We start from the raw sequence: 19,329 nt of genomic DNA, 5'->3' as shown, positions 1-19,329 counted from the left end.
TACACATCAAAAAACAAAAACTCTTTGGAGTACAGTAGTGGTTTCTCATCAACACAGGTTTAATAGAATACAGTGATGACCATTAACATAGGTTTTCTTTTTTAAGATACTTCCCCCCCAACTCTAAGTTGTCTGGAAACCCTTCCTCATCTTTGCTTTAGAGAAGACAAGCCCTTTGAAGAGCTCTCTTCACTCATGGCTTGCGTAGGTTCATTATTGCTAGCAGAAAAAGAGCAGTACTGAACAGTACATGGACAAAAAGCAGTGACAGCAAGTAAGGAGAGGGCTAACCGTCATGAAAGATAGAGCGCGCGCCCTTGACGCAGAAACTATCGCTAAGGGGAAACGCTGCGTCTAACAGTCAGTCCATGGGGGCCAAGGCTCAACAGTATCATACTGAGTATGTGAAGACGAAGTGAGATGTTCTTCACTGAAATTAACCGTCCGAAAACTTTGGTCCTTTGACTCATTACCACTCGGTGAATAAGCGAGAGCCTGCCTGTGACTGTATTACAAACGCCCAGTGCTGCATCTGTTAGACTTTGCGCACTTCCAAGTAGTTTTCAAGTACGTACTTCAGTGAGAAGGGGGCGGGGCCAGGGGTTAGGCCTACTGAAAAGCGTTACAGATTTCTGTATCCATCTGAGTTATCAGTGGTGATTAAAATAGCACATTTAGCAGACAGACATCACATACACATCTCAACTGTTACGCGCACCCACGCACTCAAAACACACATACGTACGTACATGTATACAATATATGTAAGTTACTACACTTCTGATATATAATTTGTGCCCCGTACGAGGTGATGATCGTGAGGGAGATTGTACATGATGGTGAGGGAGAAAAGGGAAGGCTCTATGAATCTATAATCCGCATAGGCTATATCATGTGGAGCGGAGCTTCGTCGTGAGGTCCATGTCCTGTGAACTGCACTCATCAATTTCCAGTCATCAATCCTGCACCGAAGGCCTTGAGGAAACGTTTTTCCGCTTCTAGTGCAGATCTACGATTTACGATTCATGATGGAGGTGGCAGGGCAGCCGGTGACGTGCTCAGAAACTTCCACAAGGGTATAAAACCAGTTGACGAATCTCATAATGGGCGGTAGAGTGCGTACAGACATTCGGGACAGTCTTTTAATGGGGGTAAATGTTTCATTGATCCTCCTCCTTGTTCGTGTTTCAAGCTCTAAGGAGGGTTCCTCTTACATTCGACATCTGGATGTACATTCTGGACCAGTTAAAATGCACAATGACTGTTCAACTTCCCATTCAAGCCCCCTTTTTTGACAGGAGAACACAATGGTGTCGGGTGAGAAGTTGGGCTCAATTCGTGGCTGGAAGCGGATGATGAGGGGAGCTTGAATGACAACACAAAGGCTGAGTGAATGATGGATGTTAAGCCCCGCCCACAACCCTCTGCAAACTAAAATAAATAAATTGAAACTGATCAGTGCAATTCTTCTGTTAAGTTTTCTAAATGAGTTTGAAGACTGAATATAATATTGCACTGACCATTTGGTGATTGATCACACCTGTCTCAAACTAACAATGTGAGTTATACTTTTGTAACTGTGACAGTTGCTTCAGTTCTGTCCACTTGGTAATCGGTAAAGCACGATCAGCTTAATGTTCACCCAAAAAGAAAATTCGGTCATCATTTACTCGACCTCATGTTGTCCCAAACCCTTATGACTAAAACTGTTACCAACATTCTTAAAAATATCTTCATTTTGAGGGTGACGGAATTGTCATTTTTGGGTGAATTCTCCCTTTCAGGCCAAGAATTTCCAAAGCATGTTGCTTCTAAATGGCGCCATGATATCAGTGACTGAGAGACAGATAATAATTTATATTTCTAAACTGAGTAATGAGTCAGAGTACTCTCATTAAATTTTAATGTTAAAGTACAGTATATGTACTTCTACGATTTCAATTTTCAACAAATTCTGATTTAAAAAAAGAAAAGTATGGTAAAGATGGTAATAAAAAGAGACAGTCCTAATCTTAAGCATCCATTTCTGAATAAAGAAACTGGTAGAGTTTAGAATAAATAAAGTAGTAGAGCGGTAAAATTGACTCTACATCAACTTCACAGCGTGTCAAAAACAGGCCAATGTTGGAGATAATAAAGGCACACATTGTGCTGCTGAAACTCTATTATCCATGTCCTCAACACCTGAGGGGCACTTCAAACTATGAGCATCTCCTGTCGGCTTTGTTCTGATGTCAATCAAGCCTTCTGGGCTACACTTACACATCCTATACAAGCTTAGATTGACAATCAAACAGATCTTAATCCAGTTTGCCAATATAAAGAAATACAATATTTGGCTGAGCATATTTGTTTTGACTGGTAACTTTGACTGGAGTCTTTGAGTACTTTTCCTCCGTAGGATTTAACATCAAGCTCTTTGTAGGTGGTTGTAGGTGTAGCGCTGTCTAGGGATGGTAGTGTGCCTCCTGATGATCATATTCTTTGGTTTTGAAACTGAATATGTATAGAATATTTACTGCATCTAAATTTGATCTGATATGTTCACTCCAAGGCGATGATTGGAAAAGCAACAGGTGTTGTTTGTCAGTGACTTATGTTATTTCTAGTTAGCATCATCAGGGTGGTTGGAGATATGTTGAATGTTCAAATGCTTTGACGTGGCAGCCGCCCAAAAAACAGCCCAGAACGTTCCACAAATAGAATACAAAATAAGCCTCTTAAAATTAAAATCATTTTTGTTCTTTCAACAAATGGTCAGTGAAAGTGGTGCTTGACCTTTAGAAAATAGTGACTGTCAACCTCAGGAGATCAAACTAAATATATGAGCTGGTTTGCTTTTTTGCAACTCTTACTACAATTTTGTGATTTTGTTATTTCCTATAGCAATAAACATTTAGCAAAACTAAATTGTACCCTCTTTGTGGAAAGTGCCATTTATGGTTTTCACGTCTTACAAAACGAACAAGGTAAAACAAGGGGCCATAAACAGCACATACATTATGTGTGCTAAAAACATACACAAATGAATATGATGCCACTCGCTTTTCAATGACATCCTCACACCATCATCGAGTAACCAGTTCATACAGCGTACGCTTTGGATAAAAAGGAAAAAATAAATAAAAGGTCTATGAGGTTATTCTGAATAAGTTCATCTGAAGGTGTAGTGTCTGGACATTAAAATGGCTTTAATAACCAAGAGCTGTATCATTTCTCTTGCCTCAGAAACCAGATTTAAGATCTGTACACCTGCTTGCTTCTACACTGGGTTTACATTATGTGTGTGTGTGTGTAAATAGAGGATAGTGTTAGGACAGGCTTAACACTCTTTCCACACACACAAATCAAACTGGATCAGAGAGAGGGTTATGAGGATGAGGAGGAAGCTGGCAGAGAGTAATGAAGGATTCTGAGGCTGGCTCATATAAGATAAACGTGGAAGCGTTAATGCAATGTAGTATCTCATATGTTTGAGTGTGTGTTTCTGTTCCAGAACCCAGTGAGCTGCCTCGCTGCCTGCTCCTTACATAGACAGCAGTCCGGGAAATCTCAAAAGTGACTCATTTGGACCATCTACATAGGCAGTAACACAAATAGCAATGAGCATAAAGGAATTTAAGTAGGGTTTGCTGTCAGCATGTTACTATCATAACAACATGATAAGGTACGGTCACATAGTACATATCAATAGTGTTGAGACAAATGAAGCACAGCTCACACAGACGTCACTTTCAAACCAAGCAGATTTCTTTTGGTCAACGTGGCGAATTCTTTAACAAAAGCGAAATCTGCATAGTGAACATTTCTGCTCTCACATGAAACTCACAATGCGCAAATTCCTATTGGAATTACTGGATTTCGTAAATGTGACCGCAACTATTCTCTGATAAGTAAATACTGTAGCACTCACGAAAAAACTCTGGTTTTAATTATATTTAACTCTTTTAATCAATAGTTTAATTCCTCTCGTTCGTCTACCAAGTTTGTCTTGTTTGCCTTCTGCACAAGTATACATGCAATGCTGCCTTAGAATTAGTCCGAAACGAGGTATCTTTTCCATCTGAAGGGTGCTTTAAAATGCTGTCTGCTCACACAGACGTCACTTCCAATCTAAGCAGATTTCCTTTGGTCACCACAGCGAATTCGCATGACCAACTTAAACATGAGCGAAATCTGCATGGTGAACTTTTTCGCCCTCTTTTTCGCACGAATTTCTATTGAAATGATTGGATCTCGCTCATTAAATTTCTCTAAGCAATGGTAAAAGTGACCGCACCTTTTCTCTGAATAGCATAAAGTTTGTCACTATCGCTTAGAATTTGTCCAAAATGATATATCTTTTCCATCTGAATGGTACTTTAAAATGCTGCCTATGAAGAGTGCTCACAAGGTTTTGGAACGGAGCGTACATGTATGTGTGCGTGCGCCCACTGCATGAGTATGTTTCATCTTCAGGGACAGAGGGCGGCATGATGGGGCAAGGAAGTTGTCGATTAGACCCTTTTGCTGTGGGTTACATGGGGAAAGGCTATCCCAGGCTTCCTCTCTGGGGAGCGGAGAGGATAGGGCACGCTAGGGAAGCAGCTCAGAGGACCGTGGCTTTCTCTGGCCCTCCGAATCAAGCTCTTCGATTCCCTCCTCAGCGGCATGACCTCCAGCCGCCTCTTCCTCCGGCCCTCCTGAGGGAAGAGCGCAGCCACCTCCAGCAATTGTCCATCTGAGGTGGTCTGCGTGTAGGAGGGCACTGTGGATTTAGACTGGGGCTTTTGCCTGTACCCACTGGGGCCATCCTCTTGATAGGGACGCCAGGCCGTGCCGAACCCGCCGTAGGGGTGTATGAGGTCTGGCGTGACGGTTCTCATTGGGGGCAGGCCGGATGAAGCTGGGAGCCTGAAGCAGCCAGTCTCTGCACGCATGTCTGGCCCCGTGATGCTCAGACTTGTTCTGTCCGTAAACGAATCCATGCGGTCTTCGTAGGCCAGGTCAGCGGGCGCCGAGCACTGTTGGAGTGGCCAGCCGCTCCGGTTCTTTCCTCCGTTCTCCGCCCCTCCGTCTTGACACACCAGCTCACTCTGCAAGGGCTCCACTTCCTCTCCCTCCTCCTCCTCTCCCGCATCCTCCACCGGATCCTCTTCCCGTTGCTCCTCCGGTTCATCTGAGGGTGGGGGCAAACGGGGATCTCTGAGGAACACCACAATGACCGAGATGTTGTCGCTGGACCCCGCGTCTCGGGCCGAGGCCACTAGCTTGTGGGCCACCATGGAGGTGTCCCCGCTGTTCTCCTGCAAGTGGTCGCTGACCACTCGCACGGCTTCGTCTGGGTTCACGGTGTCGTAGAACCCGTCGCAGGCCAGGATCAAGTAGTCCTCGCTGCCGTCCAGGGGGAAGGTGGCGCAGTCTGCATCACCACAGATATAGGGCTTGTGTTCTGAATCACCTGCACGTAGACATACAAAAAAATACTTAATTGTCAAAAAAATGATGCCCTAATGCAAAAAAACTAACAAAAATGTCCAAAAATATGTTTCAATATTTTTTTCTTTTGATCTTGGAGTGAAATATGATTCGGACATGTTCTGTACTTTTGTAATTGCAAACAACCAGTTGCCTAGGCTATGGCAGAATTAGCCTCACTTGTCCTATTTATGAATCAAGAGCTTTAAGGGAATTAAATGCTAAACTGATGGGATTATCTGACAGATTAGCTATCAGCATTTAGGAGTGCAACGGTTCCTGTGCACGAAGCCGTGGGAACACTGCCTAAGGATTTTGCTGGAGGTCAGTCTTTGTTATTACGGCAATGTTCATTAGCCTGAAAGCCGTAATCTTACACTAGCTAATGTACATACTATAAAGGACACTGATACTGTATCAATAATTTATTGAGGTAATGAAGAAGTCAGGTAATTCAAATACATTTTTGGTTGGTACATTTTTCAACTCCAACTACACAGTTGGTCTGATTACGCAAGTTTAGAATCAGTATAGTTGATTAAGTTTTAACAATAATCAATATTGTTCTTCACTAGTACACAGACTCAGCTACTGATTTACACCAAGTGGAAGCTGCACAATCTGGCTACATTGATTAAATCGAGTCTGTGCCAGGGTTTCCTTTCTAAAATGCTGTTTCCTTCATACTGAAATCTGTAGTGTGGTGATAAAGGGTTTTCTGCTGTGGCCTGAACATCCTCTTCTAAAAATACGCACACACTGACCTTTAGTTCACTTTAACTTACAAAAGATCCTGTCTAAATAAGTGAATATCTTCTAGGAGCCCAAAAGGAAAGTCCTTTAAAACCGTCTTAGGGAGTTTTTACCTCTCAGCTGATGGCTTTAGCTTGATTACTGGGATTTGTGAGATACTATACTGTAAAGCTGGTTTAGAACAGTACTGTATGTATAGTGAAAAGTGCTATTCAAGTGATTTGTGCAGTTGTTCATAGCATTTTACAGAGCACAAACAGGACTGTCAATTCTGCATGTTAAAATGTGTATTGTAATCTCAAAGGTCGCATACCTATGGCCCTTGACACGGACAGGCTGCCGTTCACCCTCCATGTGCCGAACCAGATCACACACCCACCCAGAGCCTCAATCCTCTTTTTCTCATCCTACACACACATAAACAAACAAACAATACAGTCATGAGGAGTCATTAACTATAACAGCTAGTATCATTTTCAGTTCAGTGTCAGTTATTAAAACTCGAATTGGCTGAAATGTCAGACTGTGACTGACTTACAATTTCATTATATAGCTAAAGCTCCAAAGACTCGGCTCACTCTTGGGAGTGTGTTGTGACTTTTGTCGATTGAATGGGCTGTGAAGGACATCCTTCATAAAGAGCTGGGCCTCGTGTATAAATGTTGCACACAATTTTGCAATTTTCCACACACAAATCGGGATTTATAAAAAAAAAAAACTTGCTGAAAATATGTGAAAAATATGTAAACAATTTTTCAAGACGTTTTTTGTGCGTACGCAAGGTTTATACATCAGGCCCCTGGACTTCTGGGGTAAAAATTAAGGTCATTTGCAAAAGATCTGGGACCAATTTTTGCCAATTCTATATTGGTCTCTATTTTAAATTAAATCTTCTGTAAGGTTTTTTTTTTTCTTTGAAAGAAATCTCTTAATCTCTCCAAGGCTGAATTTATTTGATAAAAAATATAGTAATATTGTGAAATAGTATTACAATTTAAAATAACTTTTGTCTGTTTTAACATGTATCTCAATGTAAGTTTTTCCTGTGATGGCAAAGCTGAATTTTCAGGGTGTTCAGTGTCACATGATCCTTCAGTAATCATTCTAATTTGCTGATTTGGTTCTTATTATCAATGTTGATGATACATTTTTTCAGGATTATTTAATGGATAGAAAGGGTTTTTTTTACAAATAAAAATCTTTTGCAGCATTATAAATGTCTTTACTGTCACTTCAAAACATACTGATCAGTTTAATGCATCCTTGCTGAATAAAAAAAGGTGTTAACCTCTTACTGACCACAAACGTTTGAACTGTAGTGTACTGTATATCAATTAAATATGAAATGAAATAAAAAAATAATGGACAATACACCTCACCTCTCTGTCTGGTTTGTGTGGTTTCATCAGCTCCACCGGTTGACCTCTTTTCACCATCATGACCTGTGAGTCGCCTAGCCAGGCCACGTACAGCGTGTGACCCCTCAGAAAGGTCACGACCCCTGTGGTGCCACAGCGCAGGTTCTGTTCCAGACATATGGATGCACAAAGATGTTATCAGTGCACGAAGGGCTGATAGGAGCATCTTGACTGTGTTTATAGGGAAGGAACTCACCTCACGTGACGCCTTCTGCATGAATCGCTGATCTGTCAGTCTGAAGGAGTGACACAGGGCCTCTATCGGATCCTGACTGAACATTTCCTGTCTGACCAGGTTTACATGCAGATGATTGGCAGCGTAGATGGCAGCGTCCACCCCGCCATGACCGTCAAACACGGCGAAAAATGCCTGCTCTTCCTGATCCTAAACACATGATTTTTGTTTTGTTAGCTTTACCTCATAAAACAACTGCGACAATAATTAAACTTTTAGTTTTTTTGTTTTTATATAATTCATTTCAGATTTGATCATGATTCAAATTTTGTTACAGTCACTCGCTGAACTGAAATAAATGTTTCTGTTGTTAATAGCTTATTGCCACAGAAAAATTCCTATAATCCATTCTTAATTGAAATAAATCTCTATAAACATCTCTCAATGCAAAACAAAACAAAAACGTGCCAACCTCTGGCATCCAACAGATCAGAAGCTGTTCGCTTAATCAGCTGCAGTGAACATGGCTAAATGAAATATTACACATGAGAAATATATGCAAATCAAATGTTGGTGTTTCCTCTAGTCGATCGGTTTTCATTATCAGCCGCTTATGAATCATTAAATGGCTTAGTTCCGTAGCAGGGCTGGTCAAACAGGATAAGCTCTCATTGGTATAAATAAGGATTTCATAATGAAAGACTCCTTGAGCTGCCATTACAGACACTGTGTCGACGATGAACCCAAGCGGCTCGAGGCCAATTGAAAAGCTCCAATTTTAATCAACAAAGCATGACACGTGGATGCATTGAACAACAATTTTAAATTGAAGTAATTTTCTTTGATTATTCAATGAATACAAATTTCCACATCTTGCATGCAATGTTCTGTAAAACAACAGCTGTCTGCCGGAAAATGAGTTTCCTCACCGACTAGGGAACAAAACATACAGTACAAATCAAGATAATCACGCCAGTAAAATCATAAAATGTCTACTTTTTCAGTGTAGTTTATTGAAAATTAAATGCATAATCATCCCAGATTTTGATACTGAGTCTCAGTTATTTAATGTATTCAGGACTGAAATATTAGCATTTGGAATACATTAGTTTGTATTCTAGTTTTGATGAGTCTCTTACATAGAACAGCACTGATAGAACAACAACTATGTTTACATCTCTTGCTCTGAATGATATCCACTTATGGCCTAGACTGGTCTCTGATCTGTTTCTGCCTAAGGCAAAGGGATGCTGGTGTTCACCAATAATACCAGTAAAAGCCCAGCATTTATGTACAAATGGCAGATGTGAAGAACCGCCCAGAGACTATGAGGACAGGGAAGAGCGTATTGATGAAATGTGCTGCCATCAGGATGGGATATTCTTTAGGGAGGGTTTATTTCATGCTACAGTGGACGGCTATGCAACAGTGTTTACTCTTATTGGAGGAAGAATAGCCCACACATCTCATCCGAAAAATCAAGTAGATCTAGATGCGAGACGGCAAATCTGCCTGCACTTATTGCTTTCCAGTGACGAAGCACATTCACGCTCGACTGGAAATTACACTGGCAATCAGGAAAGAAATTACATAATGTTGTTTCTGCTGGGATGTTACATTCCGCACAACTCTATTATGTTGAAAAGTGATGCTAAGTGTATCGGTGCTTTAGCATCTACAGAACCTAGACTCACATTTGTGAGAGTTATTTGTTAAGGCACGGAAGGCTCAGCAGAGGCTTTAACATGAGTTTTTGATGAAAAACAATCATGAGCTGTTGACAGCCTTAGCATTCATGTTAGATGCCAGTGGCTTAGCAGCTCGCGTAGATCCTCAGACACATTGAGCCCTGGTGCTCATGTGGGCATTGCAGGTTTAAATCTGTCTTTCAACATTTCCTGCTGATATTAAATTCTCTTCTCTCCATCAAAAAGGACATAAAAAGAAACTTTAGAGAAAAATTTTCCTTTGCCTGAAATTTGCATGAAACAATCTCTATACGCTGATTTCACGCAGCCGTTATTTTGAAATCGAAAGCGAGGCTCCGGTGGGAAGAAAACCGGAAGTGTCGCCTGTAATCACAGGAGAGTCGTGAATGCGATGGCGTATTGTTGTGTTTAATGATGTTGTGTCAATTCTAAAAATGTACATACATTTCTTTCATACTTTAGACTATATACAGTGAAATTCATTGTGTGAATTCAGAATGTAAAAACAGAAGCAGGAATTAACTATATACATATCCTATATTGAATATTAACATCCAATAGTGTAAATCGCGGCAGCAGCTTCAGGTTGGTAATCCAAGGCATTGTTGTTTATCTTTACTTCCGGGGTTCTTCCCACCGGAGCCTCACTTTCGATTTCAAAATGGCGGCTGCGTGAAATCAGCGTATAACCATTAAATGTGTTGTAAGAATTTATTTGTCATACCACGGATAAAATGTCCCTATCTGACAGACATTCCTGGAATAAGTATATATGAAATTATATTTGTCTCTGTGACAGAACAGAAAACTTGGATTATTTGATGTTCATTATACACTACTGTTTAAAAGTACTGTATGCGGTCGGTATGATTTTTGTAAGAAGTCTTTTATGCTCACCAGCACTGCATTTAATGGATAAAAAACAAAACTGTAAAACTGTAATGTGGTTGTTAAGTATAATTATAATAAAATAAAAAAATTCATCATTTATTCCTGTAATGGCAAAGCTGAATTATTCCAGTCTTCAATATCAGATGATCCTTCACAAATCATTCTAATATGCTGATTTGCTGCTCAAGAAACATTTATTATTATTATCAATGTTGAAAACAGCTGTGCTAGTTTAATATTAGTAATCCTGAAACTTGATACTTACTGACACCAAAAATTTCGAACGGTAGTGTAATAAAAGGTCATTCAAACTCACGATCAAGGTCATACCTTTATATTGAAGAGTGAGTTGAAGTCAGGAATGACAACATGTTTGTCTTCCATCTTTCGGCGCATGTTTTTAATAGCGTGGATGGAGGTCTCGTAGTAGGGCATGTGGCGGCGGCGATACGGGAACTCTTTTAGCCAATGACAGCACGTCTCGCACAGCTTATTAAAGATCAGCCGTGCCAGCTTTACCGAATCGATCTCTGCCAAGGCAAATAACATGTTACATGTTACACATGCTAACACAAACACTCTGCTTTGATTCATGATGACTAATCAACCATTGTTTCATATGTCACAACACTGTAAAAACAAAACAAAAAAACACACATACATGCACCATACGCAAACAGACAGTGCTGTTTTTTGCTCACAGGCCAAACAGATTTGACTGTAATATTGTGTTGGAAAGGAAGAGTGCATGAGCTGCTGATTAAATGCACAGTGGAAGCGGAATTGAGGACAGTGGGCAAAAGAGGCCATCTGCCAACTGAGAAAGAGAGAGAGAGAGAGAGGAGGTGACTGGTTAATGATGATGGGATTGTTCCAGCTCTGGTCTCTATGGACTAAAGCTGACGTTCCTTAGTTCTGTGAAGTTCGATATCAATATGTTTGATACACGCTCTCCCGTTCTCAAAGCTTTTCAGGCGATATTATGAAGCATTTGATGCACAACTAACAGGTTTGTTTTGTTGTTTTAAATAGCTTGAGTATTGAAAAGTGCCTATAGGGATAGTTCACTCAAGAATGAAAAATCTGGCATCATTTACTCATCCTCATGTTTTTACAAACCCACATCTTAAAAGGTCGAGATGCATCGCGTCAGGTCAGATTTAAGTCAGACCAACTGCTATTAGTTATTATGTCTCTCATAACAATGCACCAAATCAGTCCAAACAGAGCAGGGATCTCCCCATTAAATGACTGACAATGATTTTCAAGATAAGGACAAGATCAGCAGTGTAAATAAGATTCAAAAGTTACAGGCTTAAATTTTAGTCTGCTTGTTACATCAAATTGTATTGTATTGTATGACTTTAAAAGTCTTGGAATATACCATATGATAATTACTTTTATGATGCTTTTTAAAACATTTTAGTCTTCTGGTCACTATTTGCATAAATCTTACTATACTGAGTTAAAATTTATTTAGACAAAATACTATAGAATTTTAATATGCATTTTATTTATTTTAACGTATATACTATTTACTATAATGATCATTATTTTCATGTTATGGTCGATATAAAAATTCTTGATTGTCTAAATAAATTAAAAAGTATAGCAATAAAAACTGAAATTATTTTATATGCTGTTTAAAACTGTTATTCAACTGTTTTATATGCGACAAGTGTATTTAGGCAACACAAAATTGTAATGTACCGTATGAAAATGGATATTTATTTTAAGATAAGCTAAAGATTACATTTAACAGTGTTACATAAAGCTGTTGTATGACTTCAAAAGATTTGGAAAATAGCAAGAACTATGAACAACTTTTACGGCGCTTTGGGTCTTCTGGTCACTATTTGCATTCATTGTATGAAAAAAGTACAGCATGGACATTCTTTAAAACATTATGGTTTTTGAAGGTTATGGTTATGGCATTATGGTTATGGTTTTGAAGAAAGAAAGTAATACAGGTTTGGAAAAACATGAGGGTGAGTAAATTAAGACAGCTTTTTATTTTGTAGGTGCAAAACCTTTAAAAGTATCACTGGCAATCAAATTATTTGTTTCTCTATCTCAAAAATTTTTGCTGGAAGAGTTTGCATAGAAAAACTTATGGCAAAGTCCCAGATTTGCCTAATGGAGTGTCTGTTTTTTATGACTCAATTTGTGGCATATTTTTCAATGGCAGTATTTCCTCTTCCCTTTTTGTCCATCAGTCCACCACAGTGCTGCCTTTGACAGATGTATTTTATCATTGTGTGGACGAAGAGGCCTTTTAGATTGTTTGATGGTTGTAAAGTAGACATTACATGCTCTTTCCTCTTCCCTTATCCTTTTAGATGCGCTCTCTCTCTCTCTTTCTCTCTCGCTCTACATCTTGTCTCCGTGGGCACAGAGTCTAAATTGAATCTGCCATCTCAGGGCTGCGCGGGTGAACAGTACGCACTGCCTTCGCCCTGAGCAGACGTCTGTCTGCCGCCCAGTGTACTGATGTCAGTCGTTTCCACTGCTACAACTTCCACTGAACATACTCTCTGCTGCTGGCATGGGTCACGTCACGTAGGCCTGTTTGAAGGACCACACCTCCCGTGAAACCCTTGATGAACTGTCCCGGCTGAGGAAACCCAGACTCGGCTCAAGTGGAGTTCTCGAGCTGTGACGTATTTTTGAACAGTGCTTAAACTCAATGCAGATTGCGGTCCATCTGGCCTTATAAATCTACCGTCCAATCAGGAAAGTGTCTGGGATTAGTGTGCTAAGTGAATGTCTGTGCTAACTCATGACGGCAATAGTTGGATGTTAACCACAGAATTATTTCAGCCTTCGTGACTCGTCGGAATGATTGTATTTATGAGATCAGTGTACATGAACGCCAGCGCAATGTAATTTTCTTTCCGAGTTGGAGCATGTCTATTAAAGAATTATGACAGAAACAAAATGCTGTCGGTCATAATTAAAGATGAAATTTGTCATTTCTGAGTCACTAGCAGTAAAAAACTGAATTGTAATCTGTTTGGTTGTGCAGCCAGACCTAATTTCCCATAATTCACTGTGGCAGCACGAAAACGTTAAAATACATAAATAAAATAGCATACTATTTTGTCGAATTACATTACGAATCACTAACTACATATGGCAGCACGAGAATGTTAAAATACATAAAATTACAAATAGTTATTTTTATTTTATTTAGACAATAAAGTATAGAATTTTAATATCTATTTATTAATTAATTAATACATACTATATATTATAATGATAATTATTTTCATGTTATGGTTGCTGGTAAAATTCTACAGGAGCTTATATTGTCTAAATAAATGAAAAATATAACACTAAAAACTAAAATCAATTGTTTTAAATGCTAGAGGTGAATATAGCCATCACAACATTATAATGTACAGTAAGAAAAATTCATATTCATTTTGATATTTGCTAAAGATTACGTTTAAAAAATTGTTACGAAATTATTTAGTGTTAGTGTTTTTAGAAATATAAGGTGATCCAAAAGTAAAAATAAAGCAACTTGGCATGTACAATTAAGTGCAATATCGACCGATACGTATATAAATGTAAAAAATCTTAAATATAGGCTGATAACAAATATGGTACTGAAAGATTTTGCATCCCTAACTTCATGCACAACATTTGAATGCCAGGCATTTTGACATACTTTCAGTTTGCAGTTATTGCCACAGAAAGAGTCTTGACGGTGAGAGCGAAGTGAAGGGGGAAATGAATGAGAACGGACATGATTTCATATCAAAAAGAGGTGATTGACATTCAAATATGAATCGATTTTCGGAGCTCTCCTTTCAACAACAGCTAAAACTGTGGCACATTAGCAGCCTTTTCCATCTCAAATTCCTTTGCCATTTCAATTCGAATATAGAAAGATAAGAAAGCAATTCAGGCCAGCGTTAAGTTAGTAAGTGACCTAAATTTGCACTTGAATAGGAGGCTCAAAATTGTGCAGAATGGCCTACATTCGGATCAAATATTATGTGATCTCTTCTCTACTCGATAGCAAGACTTCAATACAGATTCTCTGGCTTTATTGATGCTGCATGACTTCAGATGGGTCACGACAAGTGTCAGAAACTACAATGAATCGACGCTAGACTAGTCTCAGTCCAAGATATCCATTCATTAACCGAGTCTTTTCAGTTTACGTTTATGTGATGCAGTTTTTATGGGTCACTCACGAGGAAGCCTGTCTGTTCCGTCCTCCGCATTCTTGATGCGATGGTACACAGAGAGATCGCTTTGCAGAATACTGTCTGCTGTACCACGGGCCAGAGCTGCAGCCAAGGAGAAAGGGCAGTTACTGTGAAAGAGAGATGAGGAGAGAAAGAGAGAGCGCTTTTAAAACATCTGCTGAGTAGATCACGGAAACATTATGCAAAGGAGCGCTGTCAGGATTTGATTCAATTTCCCCTTCATTTTTTCTTTTCTCAGCACCAGAGCGAGAGCTCGTTTAACCGTGAGATGATGAGTAGGAGGCAAAAGGTTCTTATGATCACTGTGCACCAAAAAAAACCTCTTTGTAAACAGACTTTCTTTCAGTATGGGTCAACTATTCCTTTAAAAAAGCTTATGCTGGGGAACAAGGGTAAAAAGCTGAACTGTAAGTGTTAAAGCCTGGTTTTTTAACTACTGATGTGAATATCCTTTTAGGGCTTGTCGCTCTGATGGATTGAGAGAGTGAGGAGAGGCACTCTAAAACTAGCCTGACCCAAATCCACTTTAGCACTCCGCAGTGCTGAGAGCCGGGACCCTGCTGGATCACTGAAAATAAATACAACTGCACATTATGAAATCAAGAGCCGACACTTAAAGACAAGCCCCGTCATCCCCATAAGAGGATTTCATAAGAGATGATCGTGGAATTCTCATCCAAACAGAGCAGGGATCTCCCCATTAAATGACTGACAATGATTTTCAAGATAAGGACAAGAAATCCTATATTTTATATGACATATTGACATGCTGACATTTTTTTGGGGGGTAGATTACAAGAATATAATCTAATTCAGAGTTGAAATGCACATTTTAAGACCTTTATGGAACCGGTTTTGACTGTGAATATATATATTATACACACACACACACACACACACACACACACACCCACACACATACACATACACACAACTACCGTTCAAAAGTTAAAGGTTGGAAAGGATTTTTTATGCTTTTTGAAATAAGTCAAATGCCCACAAAGACGGCATTTATTTGATCAAAAATACAGTAAAACAGCAATTGTAACGTTTTCAATTTTGGTTCCGTTTCACTGTTTTCTGTTCCTCTTTTGCCTGCCTAAGTTCTCTAGTTAGTTCCCCTGGTTGTTAATTAGTTCCCACACCTGTTCCGGTTTATCCTTAATTACACTCGCCATGTATTTAAGCCCTGAGTTGTTGTTTTTTGTTCAGTTCTTTGTCAGTCGCAGAAAATTAATCTAACACAACCCCACACTAATATGTTTTAGTTTGAAAACGTATCTTTTCTCTCTCTGTTTTCGCCTTCCGTCCACACGGAGACAGTGTTTTTGTCTGAAAACTGACCTGGATGCATCAGTGAATGGTGAGATTTTGCTAAATAAAATGATCCTGCCAGAAGAATAGCATGAGAATTTTCCGCCTGTATCATCTCAGTGAGCTTTTATGAGGTTTTGCGCATGCGCAGTGAGGTAAATTTAGTGTTCTCTTACGAGAGGTCTCTCGTACTGCGTAAGATATCTTACGCTAGGGGAAAATCCTTTTTCCGCGAGATATTGAAGCCAAAAATTATCCTTAATTTTGTTATAATGCAAAACGCGTTGCAGCAGCAATGCAGACATAGGCGAGACAGCTCGCGCGCCTATTGGCTGCTCTGCGGCAACTGCAGCAGCCTATCGAGCGAGGCCTGGCGTGACGTCAGACCCAATCAGGGCACTTCGCGCCCGCTACGTCACGTCCCGCCGAAATGGGCGTGGTCTAGGCCTATAAATATCGCTCGCAGGCAGCTATTATCTGATTTTTCATCCTTCAAGCGAAGCACACGCATCGCTGGAGCTGGATTAGGAGCCGCGCCGTCGAGAGAGAGCACCTTCAGCGGGACGAGTCACTGAAGTCGCTGGCCGCGCCGCCTTCCTGCCTTCCTGCTGCGCTTTCCGGCGCTTATATCCTTCTCTTTTATTACACTGTATTTCTGTGTGTGTGTGTCGCCGCTGCGACACACATTTCTAAAAGAGCTAGCGTCTTTTTAAAGATGCCTTCCTGCGGCTCGTGCAGAGCCACACTCAGCGACGGGGACCGCCACGTGATCTGCGTTTCCTGCCTGGGTGAGGAACATGCAGCTCTCGCGCTCGCTGACGGCGGATGCCCTCACTGCGAGCTGATGGCAATGGCGACTCTGAGGACTCGCCTAGCCGTCTTCACCGAGACTGCTCCCCCGCCCGCCGCGGCGTCGCGCCGTAAAAAGCGCCGTGCCCAGCGGGCCCCGGAACCCTCCCTCAGCCGCCAAAGCTCGCCGGTTCGCCCGCTTGCTTCCCCGGCTTCTTCTATTTCGCTTCCTGACGGACAGCGGCCGCCGTCTGCCGCCGCTTCCGTTGATATCGCGGATGAGGAAGCCCTGCTGGGAGAGGATGATTCCTGCTCTATCCTGGCGTCAGGCAGTGAGGATTGGGCGGGCTCTGAGGACCCCGCGCCCCCTGCCCGCACTTCGTCAGGCAAGAGAGCTTCCATAGAGACGGAACTCATGCGAGTACTCGCACAGGCCGCGGCGAGCCTCGGCCTCGAGTGGTCTTCGCCTGAGCAGCCCGCTCACAACCGGCTGGATGGATTTTTCCTGCCTGGGGAGCGCGCTTCACCTGTGTCCAGGCCGGCGCCCTTTCTTCCTGAGTTACACGAAGAAGTCGCCAAGTCCTGGAGCGCCCCCTATTCTGCTAGAGTGCGTCCTGCTGTTTCTTTGGCATTCTCCGCTGTTGACGATGCCAAGAACAAAGGATACCTCTCGCTGCCGCCGGTTGAAGAGGCGATAGCGGCCCACTTATGCCCGCCCTCCGCTGGACGGCGCGCTAAGCCGGCCCTACCCTCTAAAGCTTGCCGCACGACGTCGAGCTTGCTCCACCGCGCTTTCTCCGCCGCCGGGCAAGCTGCGTCAGCGTTGCATACCATGGCAACGCTCCAGATCTTCCAGGCCGATCTCCTCCGTAAGCTGGATGAGGAAGGACCTGACGCGATCTGCGTGCCGGACTTAAGGAGTGCCACGGACCTCGCCCTTCGTGCTACTAAGTCCGCAGCGCAAGCCATTGGACGGACTATGGCTTCTCTCACCGTGTCTGAGAGACATCTATGGCTGACGCTCTCGGAAATGGCCGAGTCTGAGCGCACCGCGTTCCTCGACGCCCCGCTTTCCGCCGCAGGCCTCTTCGGATCCTCCGTCAAAGATTTCGCGGAGAGATTCGCAGAGGTACAGAAAGCGTCTCAGGCTATGAAGCACTTCCCCCCGAAGCGCTCCAGCTCTGCAGCAGGCCGTGCGAAACCGTCTGCTCAGAGCTCACAGCCACAGCCACCGTCCACTGCCTCCACTTCACAGCGCCGCCAGGCCAGAAGCGCGAGACCGCGCTCCCGCTCATCCGGTCGCCGCCCCGCAGGACGCGGCCCGCGACCTAAGGTTACGGTGAAGCCCGAGGCCCCGAAGTCGTCCTAGCACAGCTAGGAAAACGACGGTGTTCCAGTCCCGCTGCGGCCGGACTCACACCAAAGCTATTCGCTCGTCCAGTTCCAGAAAATGTGACTGTTCCAGTGTTTTCTGCAGCCAACAAGTCGGTTCTGTCACCCGCTTGCCTGCACACAAATGCCGTTTTCACGGCTACCCAGATAAATCCCCAAAAGAGCGTATTTTCTGGTGTCCCGGCCACGGCCGATGGTGTTTCGTGTGTAGTAAGAATGCCCACTGCCCAGTGCCCATCCCTACACATAAGCACAGCCTGTCACACAGGGCTCGCGCACATAAAACCGACTCAGGTCGGTTGCGCTTCAAACATGGTGAATGTGCCCACTACCCAGTGCCCACTAACACCACGTTACGCATGTCTCACGGTTTCTGTAAAAACGAAACCAACGTGCACTCGCTTCACGCAAGCGAACGATGTTTTCGGTGTGATAAATGTGCCCGCTGTCCCGCGCCCACATCCACACATAGACATGACAGTTCCCACGGGAACCGCCCAGCCCTCCCCCTCGCGGTTAACCACCGTAGAGGAGTCGAGCGCGGGCAATCTGCCCGCTGTCATCAGCGCGCCCCATGCCTCAAATGTCACGAGCGACACGCTTGTGTTACAGCACACAGAAGCTTCTCCATCGCTGAGCGAGCGGAGCGCGCTTCGTATTCGACCCCTAGCTATCCATGCAGACGCATGGGCAAAGCTGCCCGGGGTTTCGAAGTGGGTGCTGAACATTATAAAAAGAGGCTATTCGCTGCAGTTTCGCCGACGCCCTCGCCGCTATGTGGCGCGCGTCGAGACCACGGTAAAAACAGAAGTAGCACATCTACTTCGAGCCGAAGTGACGAAACTATTGAGAAAAGGGGCCATAGAACCCCTCTCTCAAGATCAGAGCGAAGGAGGGCTATACAGCAGATACTTCCTGGTACCGAAAAAAGACGGGGGTCTCAGGGTGTACTCACACTAGGCACGGTTGCCATGAACCGGGCCCGAGTACGATTGTCCCCCCTCCCCACTCCCCCTCTGGCCTGCACTCACATAGGGTTTCAGCATTCGTGCCGGAGCACGCTTACTTCATTATGGTGCGACGGTTTCGGGATAAACAGGAAGAGCGGCGCTCTCACTGAACACAATGGAGTCCAGCACGGTTAGCGCTCACACTGCATGCGAACCGCGCCCGAGTCCAACTGAACCGTGCTCTGGCCCACCTCTTCCAAG

At 42.7% G+C, this 19,329-nt stretch overlaps 1 protein-coding gene across 2 annotated transcripts in view; it reads right to left on the bottom strand.

Annotated features, from left to right (window-relative positions):
- Window positions 1-38: 38 nt before the first annotated feature.
- ppm1e (protein phosphatase, Mg2+/Mn2+ dependent, 1E) overlaps window positions 39-19,329 on the bottom strand; it is a 56,228-nt gene continuing 36,937 nt past the window's right edge. The window contains exons 2-8 of one of the 2 annotated variants that reach the window (XR_014202423.1): window positions 14,609-14,730; window positions 10,734-10,933; window positions 7,825-8,013; window positions 7,590-7,733; window positions 6,524-6,617; window positions 2,850-5,440; window positions 39-2,816 (exon numbers count right to left, since the gene is read on the bottom strand). Coding sequence is in view for 1 of the 2 variants with exons in the window: in XM_082158265.1 (XP_082014391.1) it covers window positions 4,497-5,440; window positions 6,524-6,617; window positions 7,590-7,733; window positions 7,825-8,013; window positions 10,734-10,933; window positions 14,609-14,730 (1,693 nt within the window). In the remaining variant the exon portion in view is untranslated. Of the gene's footprint in view, window positions 5,441-6,523; window positions 6,618-7,589; window positions 7,734-7,824; window positions 8,014-10,733; window positions 10,934-14,608; window positions 14,731-19,329 lie in introns of both variants that reach the window. The other variant, XM_082158265.1, reaches the window with a different exon arrangement.

This window comes from Leuciscus leuciscus, assembly GCF_965113295.1.
Source record: "Leuciscus leuciscus genome assembly, chromosome: 24".
Taxonomy (NCBI): domain Eukaryota; kingdom Metazoa; phylum Chordata; class Actinopteri; order Cypriniformes; family Leuciscidae; genus Leuciscus; species Leuciscus leuciscus.
The sequence above is the reverse complement of the archived record's forward strand: the minus strand, read 5'-3'. Positions and strand labels throughout refer to the sequence as shown.